At 45.0% G+C, this 12,966-nt stretch overlaps 1 protein-coding gene across 1 annotated transcript in view; it reads left to right on the top strand.

The window, feature by feature from the left end:
- The first annotated feature begins 10,649 nt into the window (after positions 1–10,649).
- The window catches only part of MAPK1 (mitogen-activated protein kinase 1), a 38,554-nt gene continuing 36,237 nt past the window's right edge, over positions 10,650–12,966 (top strand). The window contains exon 1 of the mRNA XM_062590512.1: positions 10,650–10,985. Within this exon, the coding sequence (XP_062446496.1) occupies positions 10,843–10,985 (143 nt within the window). The 5' untranslated portion in view covers positions 10,650–10,842. The remainder of the gene's footprint in view (positions 10,986–12,966) is intronic.

Here is a 12,966-nt window from a genome sequence, read left to right as displayed (position 1 = left end):
CTTTTTTCTCTCACTGCCAAGTTTTAGGCAGCAACGAGACAGAGGGAGGGGGGGAAAAATACAAAAGCAACAATGAAGAAAAGTTGAACTGAAACAACCCTTCATTCTGGGTATTATTTGACGTTTTAGTTCTGATAGTACATAGAGATAAACGGTCTATAAATATCCTGTCTGCTGAAATTCGTTATCCTGTCAGCTGAACAAATAGGTTAGGTTTGCCAAATAATACATAATTACATATGTAAATACAGAATTACAGATGATATCCCTGCACCGCGCCGAAGGAAGGTCTGGAAGGACATCAACCTTTTCTGTTTTACTGAGAGATGCCCCCGTCTCGGCAAAGCGAATGACATCTCCAGCTGTCGCTGCTGAAACGCTGCAAGTTCCCAGGCTGGACTCAGCTCAGCGACGAGATATTTATCTGACCAACCAGACTAGGCGAAAGCATCTTCCGACAGGTTTGCAAGTATCTTGGCGTTCAGTTCTGTTTAACAAATGGCTGAGAGTTTTCTGCTCTGCTTTAGAGCTTTTAATGAAGCACTGTGATTCCCATTGTGGTCAACTGTTTGACACTTTTATTATTACTGGTATGCATAGCGTTTTTTAATGTTTGACAGCTGGAGAAAGAAGTATTTTGTGCATTCAAACTTTTAGCACAAAGCTGCTGTTTTCCCTTCTGCCTTTGCCTTTGTCTTTTATTCTTGCTGATGCAAATCGGCCAAAGACAGAACTGATGAAATTACGTTTGTTTACTTTTTACTTGATGGTAAGAAGACACAGCTTGCCTTTTATGAAAGACAGAAATAGAGAATATGAATGTTTCTATATTTCAAAAAAAGTGTAAGTATAAAAGACATTTGTTTCTTGTGCCTTGATTCATAAGATAATGTACGACTTCCCAGTGTAAGTGGAATAAGAATAGGGTGATGAATGATGCTCAGCAAGGGATTCCATCTGATAAGCTTATGTGTGGTTGTTTTAGTAATCCAGTGGTATAAACACTCATAGCACATCACGAAACAAACACACCAAGATATTTCTGTCCATCACAGCAGATGATGCTGCTTCTGCCCACTGCTAGAGCTGTACAGAAAAGCCCACCCCATCAGAGGCTTTAGCTTTAGGCACACGTAAAAATGATTTGGTCCTGGTTCTAAGATACCGGTACAGAGAAACAAGCCCCGAGAGGTAGGGCGGCAGAAACAGGATACCGGCGGTTGCTTTGGCGAGCAGAGCTCGTGTCTCGTGGGTTGTGTAATGCCCCCTTTTTGAACGCGTGTCCTGCGAGGGGGCCTGCGCTTGGGCGTCTTGGCAGCGCAGCGCGTGTTCGCAGGGAAGGAGACCCTGGACCAGGGGTGCGTTCCTAGATGCCAACGGCTGCATGGAAGTTGGTAGGACAAGGAAATCAGGAGCGTGGAATAACAACAGTAAGATTTGGGGTGGGCTGGGAGGCAGAAAGAGGAGGGGGAAAAGACCACGAGCAGGCAGGAGCGGGTAAGGAAGGGTAAGGAAGTCGTTAGCGGGCTGCCCCCAGTACAGCTTCTTCTCCTGTATTTTTGCCGGAACGGAGAAGAGTGAAGAGAGGCTGGAGAAGGTACCAGAGCTGTCTGAAGGCATCTCAGCAGCACAGGCCAATGTCGCTGTTCCCCAGATGAGATGAGAATTAGGGAGTGATCTTATGCGCAGCTGGACCAGGCTAACGGACGGTTGCTATCACCAGGGCCAGTGCTGCTCCCAGCCCTGCTTGCTTCGCACACGGCCAGTGCTTCTCTGGCCCCTTTAACCGGCTCCCTCAGCTCAAAAAACTGGAAGAAATCGCGAAGTACCAGCCCAGGACGGGAGGAGAGTCGGACGCTGAGAACGGAGACTGGAACCGCAACGAGCGAGTGCAGAAACCCGGGCGGGGGGCACGTTCTCGCTGGACGTTTGGGGGGGCTGGGGGTGCCTCGCTGCTCTCCTGCGCCCCGGCTGCTTCCCCTCGCGGGCGGCCGGGGGCAGGCGGGCCGGCAGCGGCAGCCCTCGCTGCGGGGAAGGCGGGGAGCAGCCCGGGGCCCGCTGGAGCCCACGAGGACGTTGTCACGGGTAAGAGCAGCGCGAGAGGAACCACGGAGGAAAGAGGAAGCGTTCAGATGCCCAGGCTGCTGCAAGGAGCACTTGAAAAACGCCCGATACAGGGCCATAGCCTCATCTTGCTAATCTTGTTCTTGAAGAGCTTTTCTAAGGTATTTGTGTAGCAGTCCCTGAAGGAGGAGTCCTGTTTATCTCCCTAATGTAGGTCTGTATTTCTGCAAATTAGGATTTGATAAGGGGATAGCCGCTGCGTTTTTATTTTCTGAGATAAGAGGCAGTAAAAGCTGTTCAGAGTTCATGCTGGAAGTTTATCTCGCGTATTGGCATTTATCCATCTGCACGTTGCAAAAGTAAGTGGGGGCCTGAGAGTGGTACACTGCCCCCGGTTAATCCGTTCTCTGCAGAAGGGTGCACTTGACCTCCCCGAGGAAACACCGGCACAGTCACCGTGCTAATAAACACTCGTTTCTTACTGCGGCATAGGCACATTCCAGACCCATAAATCCAAGCAATTTGTAGTTGAATTGCAATTAAATGTCCACACACATTTCCACGCCATGGCCTGGTGCGTGAGGCCCAGGCCTAAGTTGCTGGATGTCTGCTGCCCGCTCTCCTGTGCTTACCGTTTGGCAGACAACAGGTCTCTTCATCTTGCTCTACCTCCATTAATGGCAGCTGTAAAACGTGATTGCAGAGCATCATCCTCCAGATATTATGCCACATCCTTCAGGAAGAGCAGCCTTCTCTCTCTCTCTCTCTCTCTCTCTCTCTCTCTCTCTCTCTCTCTCTCTCTCTCTCTCTCTCTCTCTCTCTCTCTCTCTCTCTCTCTCTCTCTCTCTCTCTCTCTCTCTCTCTCTCTCTCTCTCTCTCTCTCTCTCTCTCTCTCTCGTTTTTTCTAAGCATCCATAATTGCAACGGTCAAAAATACTTTTCTGTAAAACATTTTCCAGGACAGGGAATCAGTTTTGGCTTTCCTGATGTCCACGGGAACTGTGACACCCTACTGAAAAGTTCATTGAGATGCAGGACACTAACGAACCACCGCAATAATTTTGTGTGAGACCCAGAGCCTCAGTAATGCCATCAGATGGATGTAGCACTGGATTACAATGAATGCCCTGCACTTAGAAAAGGCATCTCTTATCATTAGCTTCTGCAAACCTGGAGTAGTAACCACTATACATCAGGTAAAACAAAGTTAGTGTGAGCTGGATAACTCTCCTAATGTTAAAACTTTCAAAAATCAAAAAGTTATGAATGCCTTCATAATTTTAGCTGGTGCTGGTGCCTGGAGAGACCATCGTTCTAAAGTTCAGTCTCTGCCCTAATCTAGCTGATAACATTTTAAATTTTGCTATATACGGTGTTTTAGCCATTTAAAGGAGCAGGAATTGTACACAGTTACTACTCATCTTGAATTTCCATACAGCAGCATTACCAAATGAAACCCTCCAGTACAGTTCAAATGCTCCTATTTGTCCCCGAAAATTAAATAAGCCTCCTGAACTTAAGAAGCCTCCTTTGCTGGTGAAGCTCTCTGAGGCAAGAGCTCTCTTTTGCACTGTACTTGTATAGTTTCCTAATAAAATGCTTATTCCCTATAGAACTGGTAGAAATCTTGAATTTCCTTCCTTACCCCAGCCCCTTTGTGCCCATCAGTTGCAGCCTGAGTCCTAACCATGAGCACAAGAACATCCCGAATCAGTCTTAGTAATTTGTATTTCCTTGTCAAAGATTTTATCTGTCACTGGGGCAAGCTGCAGTGTACCCATTGCTGGTGTGGGTGAAAAATGTGCACCCTTGTGCACTGCTGATCTGCTGGTTCGGACTGGGTTAATTTAGCCAGAAGAATCAATTGAGACACCAGAGCTGTCAAGTGAGAAAGGCCACAGAGCAACTGTTCGCAACATCTGCACAAATCCTGTATTTTATTAGGTACCTCAGCACTTGCAGATTATTGTTGATAGAAGCAAATCTTACTTTTGCCCTTTTCATATAAGGTTCTGCCCTGTATTTCTGCAGATGTTCATTCTCTGTATACCAACATTGTTTACAAAAATGACAAACACTGATAATAAAAATCACATTTGTTCATTCACACATCTTGCTATTTACATATAAAATATCACATGCCAAGGGTCCAATTCTAATCCCTCTGAAGGTAATGAGAGATGTGACATGGACTTCAGTGAGAATTGGATAAAGCCTCAAAATCTGCTCGCCTTGCACAAATAATCCCCTGATATATACCATGAAAACCCTTGTTTTGTTTATAACGATAGATGCCACAGGGGTTTGTATATTTGAATATTGTTTTTCCCTGGGAGTATTTATTAACAAATGCTTGAAGGTTTTACAACGTGGTGAAAACTCTGTCTCTCATGATAAACAGGAAGCGTTCAGATGTATTGCATTACCCATGTAACGCAACACAGATTCCAGGAGCTTTTTTTCAAAATACTGTGACACCACTTCCTCAAGGAAATCTCTCTGGTCTGTATAGCTCCTTTCTGCTACAGCTATGCAAAATTGCAAAGAAATGGTTGCTTTAAAAATGAATGTTGATTCACCAATTTCAGACTGTAGCAACTGAAGTCTTGTTTATAAATATCTTTATAAAAAAAATGCAGTGTGCATGTTCTGGCCTCTCAGCCCCGTGGGTTAACAAAGTGCCAGGAGAAGAGACTGATACCTCCCCTTCCACAGGATAGGTGCAGCTTAGGGAGCAGAGCTACGGATTTCCCTGCAGTGACTTAGGCAACATGTCTCAGCTGTGGATCTGGAGGTGCCTCTCTACAGTTCAGTCCTTCGGGATCAACAAGGCCTGGATCTGACCAGCAAGGAGAAATGCAGTCCCGTTTCCCATCAAGTCCTGCTGGCTGCTAAGGCTACCAGCAGGAAAGCTAAGTATGACAGCCGGCTTTCACGTGTGTAACCTTATATTCAGAGTAACAGTGCTAAGGCCTCCAAATCGCTTCGTAAAGCCTACCAAGCGGTTGCCACGTGACGTCGTATCAGTGTCAGATTAGTTCTGAACCCTGAGGACTTTTCTGTGGAAAGCGCAGAATGCCACCAGCGCACTGTTGCCCACCACTCATTTATCTTTGGCCGGTGCCCATCGCTTAGACTAAGCATGAAAATAGCAGACAAGAAGGAAGCGTACCTGTGCCGTCACAAAATCATTAACTATACGTTTCTTTGTGATGAACATCACCCTAGGCGGCAACGTCACTTGAAAGCAAACCTTCATAAGTTCTTTTTAGAAGGTCTGGCACCATTCCCCCATGACGGGGCTTCTGTGTCTGGTAAGTGCCCTGCTCGCACAAAGCCAGATGCGGTTGGGTTTGGGTAGCAGAATGACTGATGCTTTGGATTATGCCGCCAGTAATTTGCTGAGAGCAGCCTGAAGATCCATCCATGAAAGAACCAGCCAGGTCAAGCAGTCAGGACACCCACCACCTCCGTAGTTTCCCAGATATGAGGTTCAATATTGAACTTCCTGAAACAGGTCACTGGAGATCTTTCCTTGAATCTCTACTTATGTTACCCCTCCAGCTATAACACTTCTATTCCTCTAGCTCATTCCTATTACCTAATTATTTTTATTTAACATTATTTTCCCCCATACTCTTTTGTTCTTTCCTGCTTCATCCGTTCTCCTCTGCCCTCACATCAGCCAACCTCTTCATCAGAGGTACTCGTTAATTTTTTAGCCGTAAACAGATAATATTAAAAATTGAGTTACTGCAATATCTGGACAACCTAAAATTCTACTAATCTTATTTCTATTTTCTTTGACTTCTGCCTTTGTTGGAGGCATGACTTGTCCTGTCTACAGCTGAAATGAGAACTAGTGGGGAAACAGATTGCATATTTCACTATTTCTAAATCATTAGACTTGTGAGTTTTTTGTAATAATTTTATCTCCTTTCTTGTATGTTCTTGTATCTCTCTAGCAATCAATCATATGCAGAAATACATCAATAAATAAATTATTATACACTATATAAATCTTATTTTTTTTAAGATTTAATAGCATTTCAGTGTGTAAAGCTTCAGCACAAGAGAACAACGGTCATGTAACAGGTTTTCAGTGACATCCTCACAAGTCCCTGTAACACTGTATACATTTCAATTCTGTAAAATAACTTCTTATCTGCATGGTTCAACTCTTTTATCATCTACATTGTTTGCTGAATTTTAACTCTAGGGCAAGATGAAGCAAGGTCCCAAAGAGAAGTTGGCTTTCAGAAGATAGGAGCTCCAGATAACGAAAGACAAGTAAAGCACGCAACAATACTGAAATTACTCAGAGTTGTATTGCAGCTGACTGAGACAGTGTGTACTTTGAGGCTGGGAAATTTCCATTACTGAAGTGCAGGACAGTGCCCAGATACTGCTGCTACTGCAGCTGAGAAATAAAAGCAAGTTAATTTTATACAGACAGCAGCAAATATCTGTATATTAATTAAAATTGTTGGAAATATATAATAAATTTTTAAGTTTGCTGTAAAATTAATCCCTTTTTAAATATTCAGAATATAATTTTAAGTTATGTGTACAAAACTAAGGAACAGAAATGACTTGAAATCACAACTAAGCTTTCAAGCTGTAATGTCATATTTGTGAACAGTAAATTTAGCAATGATATGACACAAGACTTCTACAACGGTGACTGAGTGCGACAGCCATAGAATGATATCCAGTGCAAGATCAAGGCTGGTACTGATAGTATAGTTCTGCAATTAATAATCTTTTGTGCTCCTCTTGGCATGCAGAAAACAAAAATACCAATCTGTTTACAAGTTGTAATTCCAAAACGTATAAGAAAGCCATTGCAGGTTCCTGCAAAGTCAGTCAAAATGCTGGATGCAAAAAAATGGCGGGGGGCGGGGGGGGGATAGGGAAGGAAAAACATAAGGAAAAAGTAAGTTAGTTTTGTCATCAACTGGCCAGCAATTTGGGTGGGAGGATGTTTTTATCTTCCCAACAGCACAAGATTACAGATTCTCATTTATACTGAGGTCACTTTACACTGTCAATGCAGTGGCCAACATTTAAATGAAATCAGTCACAAGGGATTTTCAGCTATATGTCACCAGTTAAATCAAGCCCAGCTTAGTAGTGACTAGAAATTATTAGTAGCTGATGCTTTTTATGACTCTTAGGATGGTTCCCTGTGGATCAGAGCTCTCATATCTAAGTAATTTAAGTTTTTGTCACATTCATCACCATGGTTCCTGGGTGAAATAGAAGTTAAAATATGCCTTCATAAAACATCTTCCAGGCCTTATAGTTCTCTGTGTCTTCCCCCCCCAACACAGGGGCTTGAGGTCTTTTTAAAATAATGCCGAGAAGATCATTTTACATACATAATATTTACATTTTGTTTGGAGGATGAGGAGGTTCAGGGTCATTCTGGGGTACTCTGAAAGTGAATGCCATAATCCTATGGCAGCTCCCAAGAAAGCTGTCTTAAATGCTCCCCTACAAATAATACGATGATTACAGTGATGATGATGATAGGAGATGTAGCTTTAGTTCTAAATTAGCCCCCCCAAAAAAGAAAAAACTCACATCCTTAGTGAAGAGTGACACTTTGGGGCAGCTATGTATTGGTCCTGTTCTTTGCCTATGCCTAATAATGCTGTTTCCAGGACTCATAGGGTCTTTCCTAGTATGATATTTACCTTTCAACAGATGTATTTACAAAGTTAACACTTAGAGTAGTATTTGTAACAGTACAGAGACTCTCTAGACCCTGATTGTAGGATGAACTCATCCATTTGACTCCTGAACTTGATACCAAGATGGAGATAGTCCAAACCATTGCATATTTAAACTGACCTATTGTATGGCTTAGCTGTTTCCTAAGATAGCTTTCAAAGCGAAGGTACTGCACTGCTGTTTGGACAGCTCTTCTTAACAGTGGTTTTATTTCTGTTTGAAGAACGGAGACATTTTTTTCACCTGCTTTTTGTTATCTGCAATTATTTCGTAGTGAGTATGACCTCTCCTCCCAACATAACCCTTTATTCTGATCATGGAATTAATCATTTGCTTAAAACATATTTAGATTCCTTGCAGAACCAAGACTTTTATGTCACCTTGTTAATGTGTGAGGGAAAGGCCCAACATAAAGTGTAGATAATTATAGTTATTTATAAAGGCTGAAAAGCATTTGATACCATTTCTATCTGGTCTATCTGTCGAACTCAATAACCTTCAAGGTATCGCTACCTTGAAATGCATACAACTATGTTCTGTCACAAGAGGAACTGTTGGCAAAGCATGCCATAGCCTTTTGACCGCTTATTTGGGTTTAATTGCATTAGACATATATTTGAACATAGCACTCAAAGGAGTTGACAGTGTTTCCACAATTTCCTGGTCTGCCTGGTTGGTTTCCTTTTTGATCTGACACATCCTGGTGAAGGTGGAAAATAATCTAGATATACACCAGTTTTTAATTAAATTTTGCTACAACAGGTTGTGTTTAAGCTAGATTCTCTATAATCATTTGTTTTGCATTTGCTGATGACAGATTTATTTATGTATGTAATCAGAACTGCAAGCATAATTTCATTTTTAGAATTAAGAGAACCTTTTAAATCATATTTTACTTACACAGTTTCAGAAAATTTAAACATTTATTCACATCTACTGCTGTCTGAAATTTCTGAGAAAAATAATGCTGAGTTTCTAAACTGAAGAAAAACACATTACAGAAGAGTATTTTATAGAAAGAAAAATAAATACATAAAAAAGCAATTTTAATCATCTCACATCGTATTACAAAAAATAAGCCATATGATTGAGTGTCTGATAAATACAGGGAGGAATTTTTTTTCATTAGATTATGCTGGTCATTCAGGACAGCTCTCACTCCACCGAACATGCTGGGGCTGCATCTGAAACCCTGATGCCAGCTGGGTAAGTCTGTGCCAAAGGAGGGTCCTTAGGCTGCCGTTAGACTAAACTACTGTGCAATTTAAATTGGTAACTCTTCCCTTTTGACTTCTGTTCAAACAGCAAGCTCAGCGCTTTGGGGGATAATAATTTGTAATAATATTTGTAATAATTGGGAGGTTAATAATTTGTAATCAGGAGGTCATAGAATATTGGAACCAGCTACAGAAAATTGCAGTCATTCAGTCAGGGTGATGGAAGCTTGTTTGCAGCAAGCAGCAAGAGGGTGGGATGGAAGAAATGGCCCTCCGGCCCTCCGGCAGTTTGTCTGGCAGCTGGACTCCAGCGGCTGGGAGAAGGAAGACAGGGAGTGCATGGGCAGGGACGCCCGAAAGGCAAAGAGAGACATGAAGCAGCATGGTCGGTAGAAATGTCAATATAGAAATGTCAACAGAAAGCTAAAGAGAGCAGCGGCAGAGCTGAGAAAAATGTTGAGAAGAAAGAGGGCAGAGTACAACCAGCGAGAACCTGAGAGGAACTTTATTGTCACAGAACAGCTTCTGGCTAAAGAACACAGAATTACTAGTAGCAACTTTTAAGAAAAGCATGAGTCAGTGGGTAATCGGATGATTTCACCCCAGATCTTTCAACAGGCTAGGATGGGTGTGAGCATGGACAAACTCACTTGTGTGCTGAGATACAAGATCTGCGTGTGATTAACACATTTTCAAAGGCACAGGAGAGACAGCACCTCTCCGAAACAGCAGTAAGAGCTGTGAAAAATTAAGTAGCAGCAGGGTTTCAGATAAGGCAGCTGCAATTTTTTGCCTTTAAAAACCTCAGAAAGTAGGTACGATGTTTAGAGAATTGCAAAAAATTTTCGGGAGACTCTTATGTACAACTTCTGGTAAACCTACAGATCATTGCAGGAAAAGAGCGCCTTGGAGGAAAACAGGAGGAACGGACACTGCTGCAAGCAACTGGGGCCTGACAGAAATACACATCTAAATCTTCACCTCCTGTTCCAAACCTCCAGCTTATTTACATTCATATGGGAAATAAGTAACATAATTACACATAAAAACCATATACTAATTAGAAGTTGCAAAAATAAGCCCTGAAAAGTTAGAAAGTGTCTGAAATAAACCTGCCCTCACGCCAATAACCCAGCTCTCTGCTACAGTATTAACCCTGCCCTGCACGACACCGGCGGGCCGCGGCACAGCCGCGAGCGGAGCGCGGCCCGCCGGGCCCCCGGCCTGCCCTCCAGCACACGGGCACCTCCCCGGCTGCAGCGGGCTCGGGCCCGGCCGCTCTGCGCGGGGCCCAGGCCGGCCGGGGGCCGCCGCCGCCCCGACACCATTTCCCGGCCGCCGCCCCGACACCATTTCCCGGCCGCCGCCACCTGACGCCTCTAATGGCGCCGGGCGGCCGCGCGGCTCCCGCAGAGCGGCCACGCCCACCACGTGACCCCGCCCCTTCCCCCCCCCCCCCCCCCGCCGCTGCGGCGGCCGCCGTTACCGCAGTCCCCCCGGCCCCGCCTCCTGCCCCGCCCCCACGGCGCCTCCTGGCCCCGCCCCCGCGCGCCGTGCGCGCGAGCCGCCCCCCCCGCTCCCCCCCCGCCGGGCCCTGTGGGTGCGCGCGCGCTCGGCGGCGTCTCCTCACGGCGGCGGCGCTGACGGGGGCTCGGAGCCGGCCGGAGCTGCGGGGCGCGGCGGGGCGCGGCGGGGCCGGCGACGCCTCTTTTTTCTCCCCCCTCACCCCGCATCTCTTTCCTCGCCCTCCTCTTTCCTCCTCACCCCGCCTTCCTCCCCTTCCCCCCCCGCGCGCGCAGTCACCGCGGTTCCCGGCACGGACAACATGGCGGCGGTGTCGGGGGCCGGGGCTGCGGGCGGCGCTGCCAACGCCGGCGGCCCGGAGATGGTGCGGGGCCAAGTGTTCGACGTGGGGCCGCGCTACACCAACCTCTCCTACATCGGCGAGGGGGCCTACGGCATGGTGTGGTGAGTGCCGGCCGCCGCGCCCCGCCGGGCCAGCGCCCTTGCCCTGCGCGGTTCCCTCCCTGCCTGCCTCCTCCCTCCTCCCCGCCGCCCTGCCCGCGGCTCGGCCGCCGGCTCCGGCCCGGCCTTGCGGGGGGCGGCGGCCCCTGCCTGGCCCTCGGGGAAGGGGAAGCCGGCGCTGCGGCGTCCCCTGGCCTCTTCCCTCCTCCCCGCTTTTCCCTTCGTGCTGCCGAGGTTGTCCCTCCGGCATCGCCCGGCCCTTCCCCGGCGGCCGTCGTCTCTCCCCCCCGCCCCCCCCCCCGCCAAAATTCCTGCACCGTGGGGTGCAGCTGCGCGCCTCGTTTCCTTTCTGTCGGGTGCTCGTTGTTTTTAAATATGTTTTTGCTCCTGTCGCTCGGGTTGCTTTCTCACTTTCTTTTTTTCCTCTCCGTATTGCCATATTACAGATATTGAGAAAGGGAAAAAGGTTATAACATCATGCTAACAGCTCTGTATTTCTCTTTGTGCCTGTGCTGCATGTTCCTAAGGTCATAGTTGATAAACAAAAAAAGTGAATCTGTGCATACGCATTGCTGCCCCATCTGCCTTTTCTTTGGATGTGTTGTCTGTGTTGCACAGCCTGCCACATTATTGTCTAAATTAACATATATGCAGGTGAACATATGTACAGTTCTATTGAGCTCTTCCAGTTCTGGATTATATTATGTCATGCAGATTTGTGGTAAGCCTCACTAAAAAGCAGTAGTATGTGTTTGCTTTGGTTAATATCAGTCTTTAAAAGCTAAACAAATGAACTGTGTAATAGCAAAAATGTAAGCTAACTAGATTTAGTGTGTGAGATGGCTTTTCTTTTAGCAGTCTCTGTGTGGTGGGTTGAGTTGAGATGATGCTGTGAGATGGTCAATTTAGTGACTGGACTATAAGAGTGACATGCTGTGTGACCTTAGTTACAATTTCTAATTCTATTTTCCCCACTAGCAAAACAGGATGAAGTGGCTTATTTTTGAAATAAGGGATTCAAATTAAAACTATTTTTGTTGTTTTATCAACTTTCTTCCAACACTGCTTCTGTTTCTTCAGCACGTTCAAATTGGACCAGAAGTACTAAATGAGGTTTACAGATTATAGATTATGACTTGATGAAAGCTGTATCAGTGGTAATGTTCTTTCTCTGACGTTTCATCTTTTTTAGACTAATATGCTTCTCAGTGAAGGTTCTTCACAGCATCCAAGCATATATTGTATTAAAGTTAAAATATTTCACCTAAGATTACAAGAAGCAACGTGATGGCAGTTGATGCCCTTTTTTGGCATCACTAGGTTAGTGAGCAGATATAGGGAAAATATGGACGCTTTCTTCCCCTCCAGATGGTGTGTTATTAAGTTCTGTTACTTAAGTTTTTTTCTCCAAGACTGGCTATATAATGTTATCTTTTACTTAAAAGTTTTTTTTTTTTTTTTTTTTTGGTCTGATATGAATGCTGTACAGTTATTAAGAAAAAAAATCAAATGCATCTCCCCCACACATGCCTCCCCCCAGAAAAAAAAGAAAAAAAAATCTCTAGGTTGGTTGAAGTGCACATTTGGCTCCTGAGTTTTTTCCTCTCTAAAGTTATTAATGTGAAACACTAAATTTGATATGGTATGTTCTTAATTAATTGTTGCTCCTCTGCCTTGGATGTGCAATGACAGGGAACAAAGTCTCAGTTTGTGTTGTATACTTGTAAGTGTTGGATTGCACATGTTCTAGCTAAATGCCATAGCAAATGTAATGTTCTGTAGTGCACAGCATATGAGCTGCTATGATTAAATAAGATTACTTGTCAATCAATGGAGTTATAGGTTATGCGGATTAATACTAAATGTTTCATGTCTTGCTTTGATTGGTAATGCAGTGAGGATCTGCAGAAGCCTCTCCCTTGTGAGGTGATTAGAGGGCAAGCTATGAGGGTGAAAATGGAGATATTTCCTGCAGCTGCAAAAT

Source organism: Rhea pennata, chromosome 17 (assembly GCF_028389875.1).
Source record: "Rhea pennata isolate bPtePen1 chromosome 17, bPtePen1.pri, whole genome shotgun sequence".
NCBI classification, from domain to species: Eukaryota; Metazoa; Chordata; class Aves; order Rheiformes; family Rheidae; genus Rhea; species Rhea pennata.
Note: the sequence above shows the minus strand (reverse complement) of the source record. Positions and strands in the feature narration are given on the sequence as shown.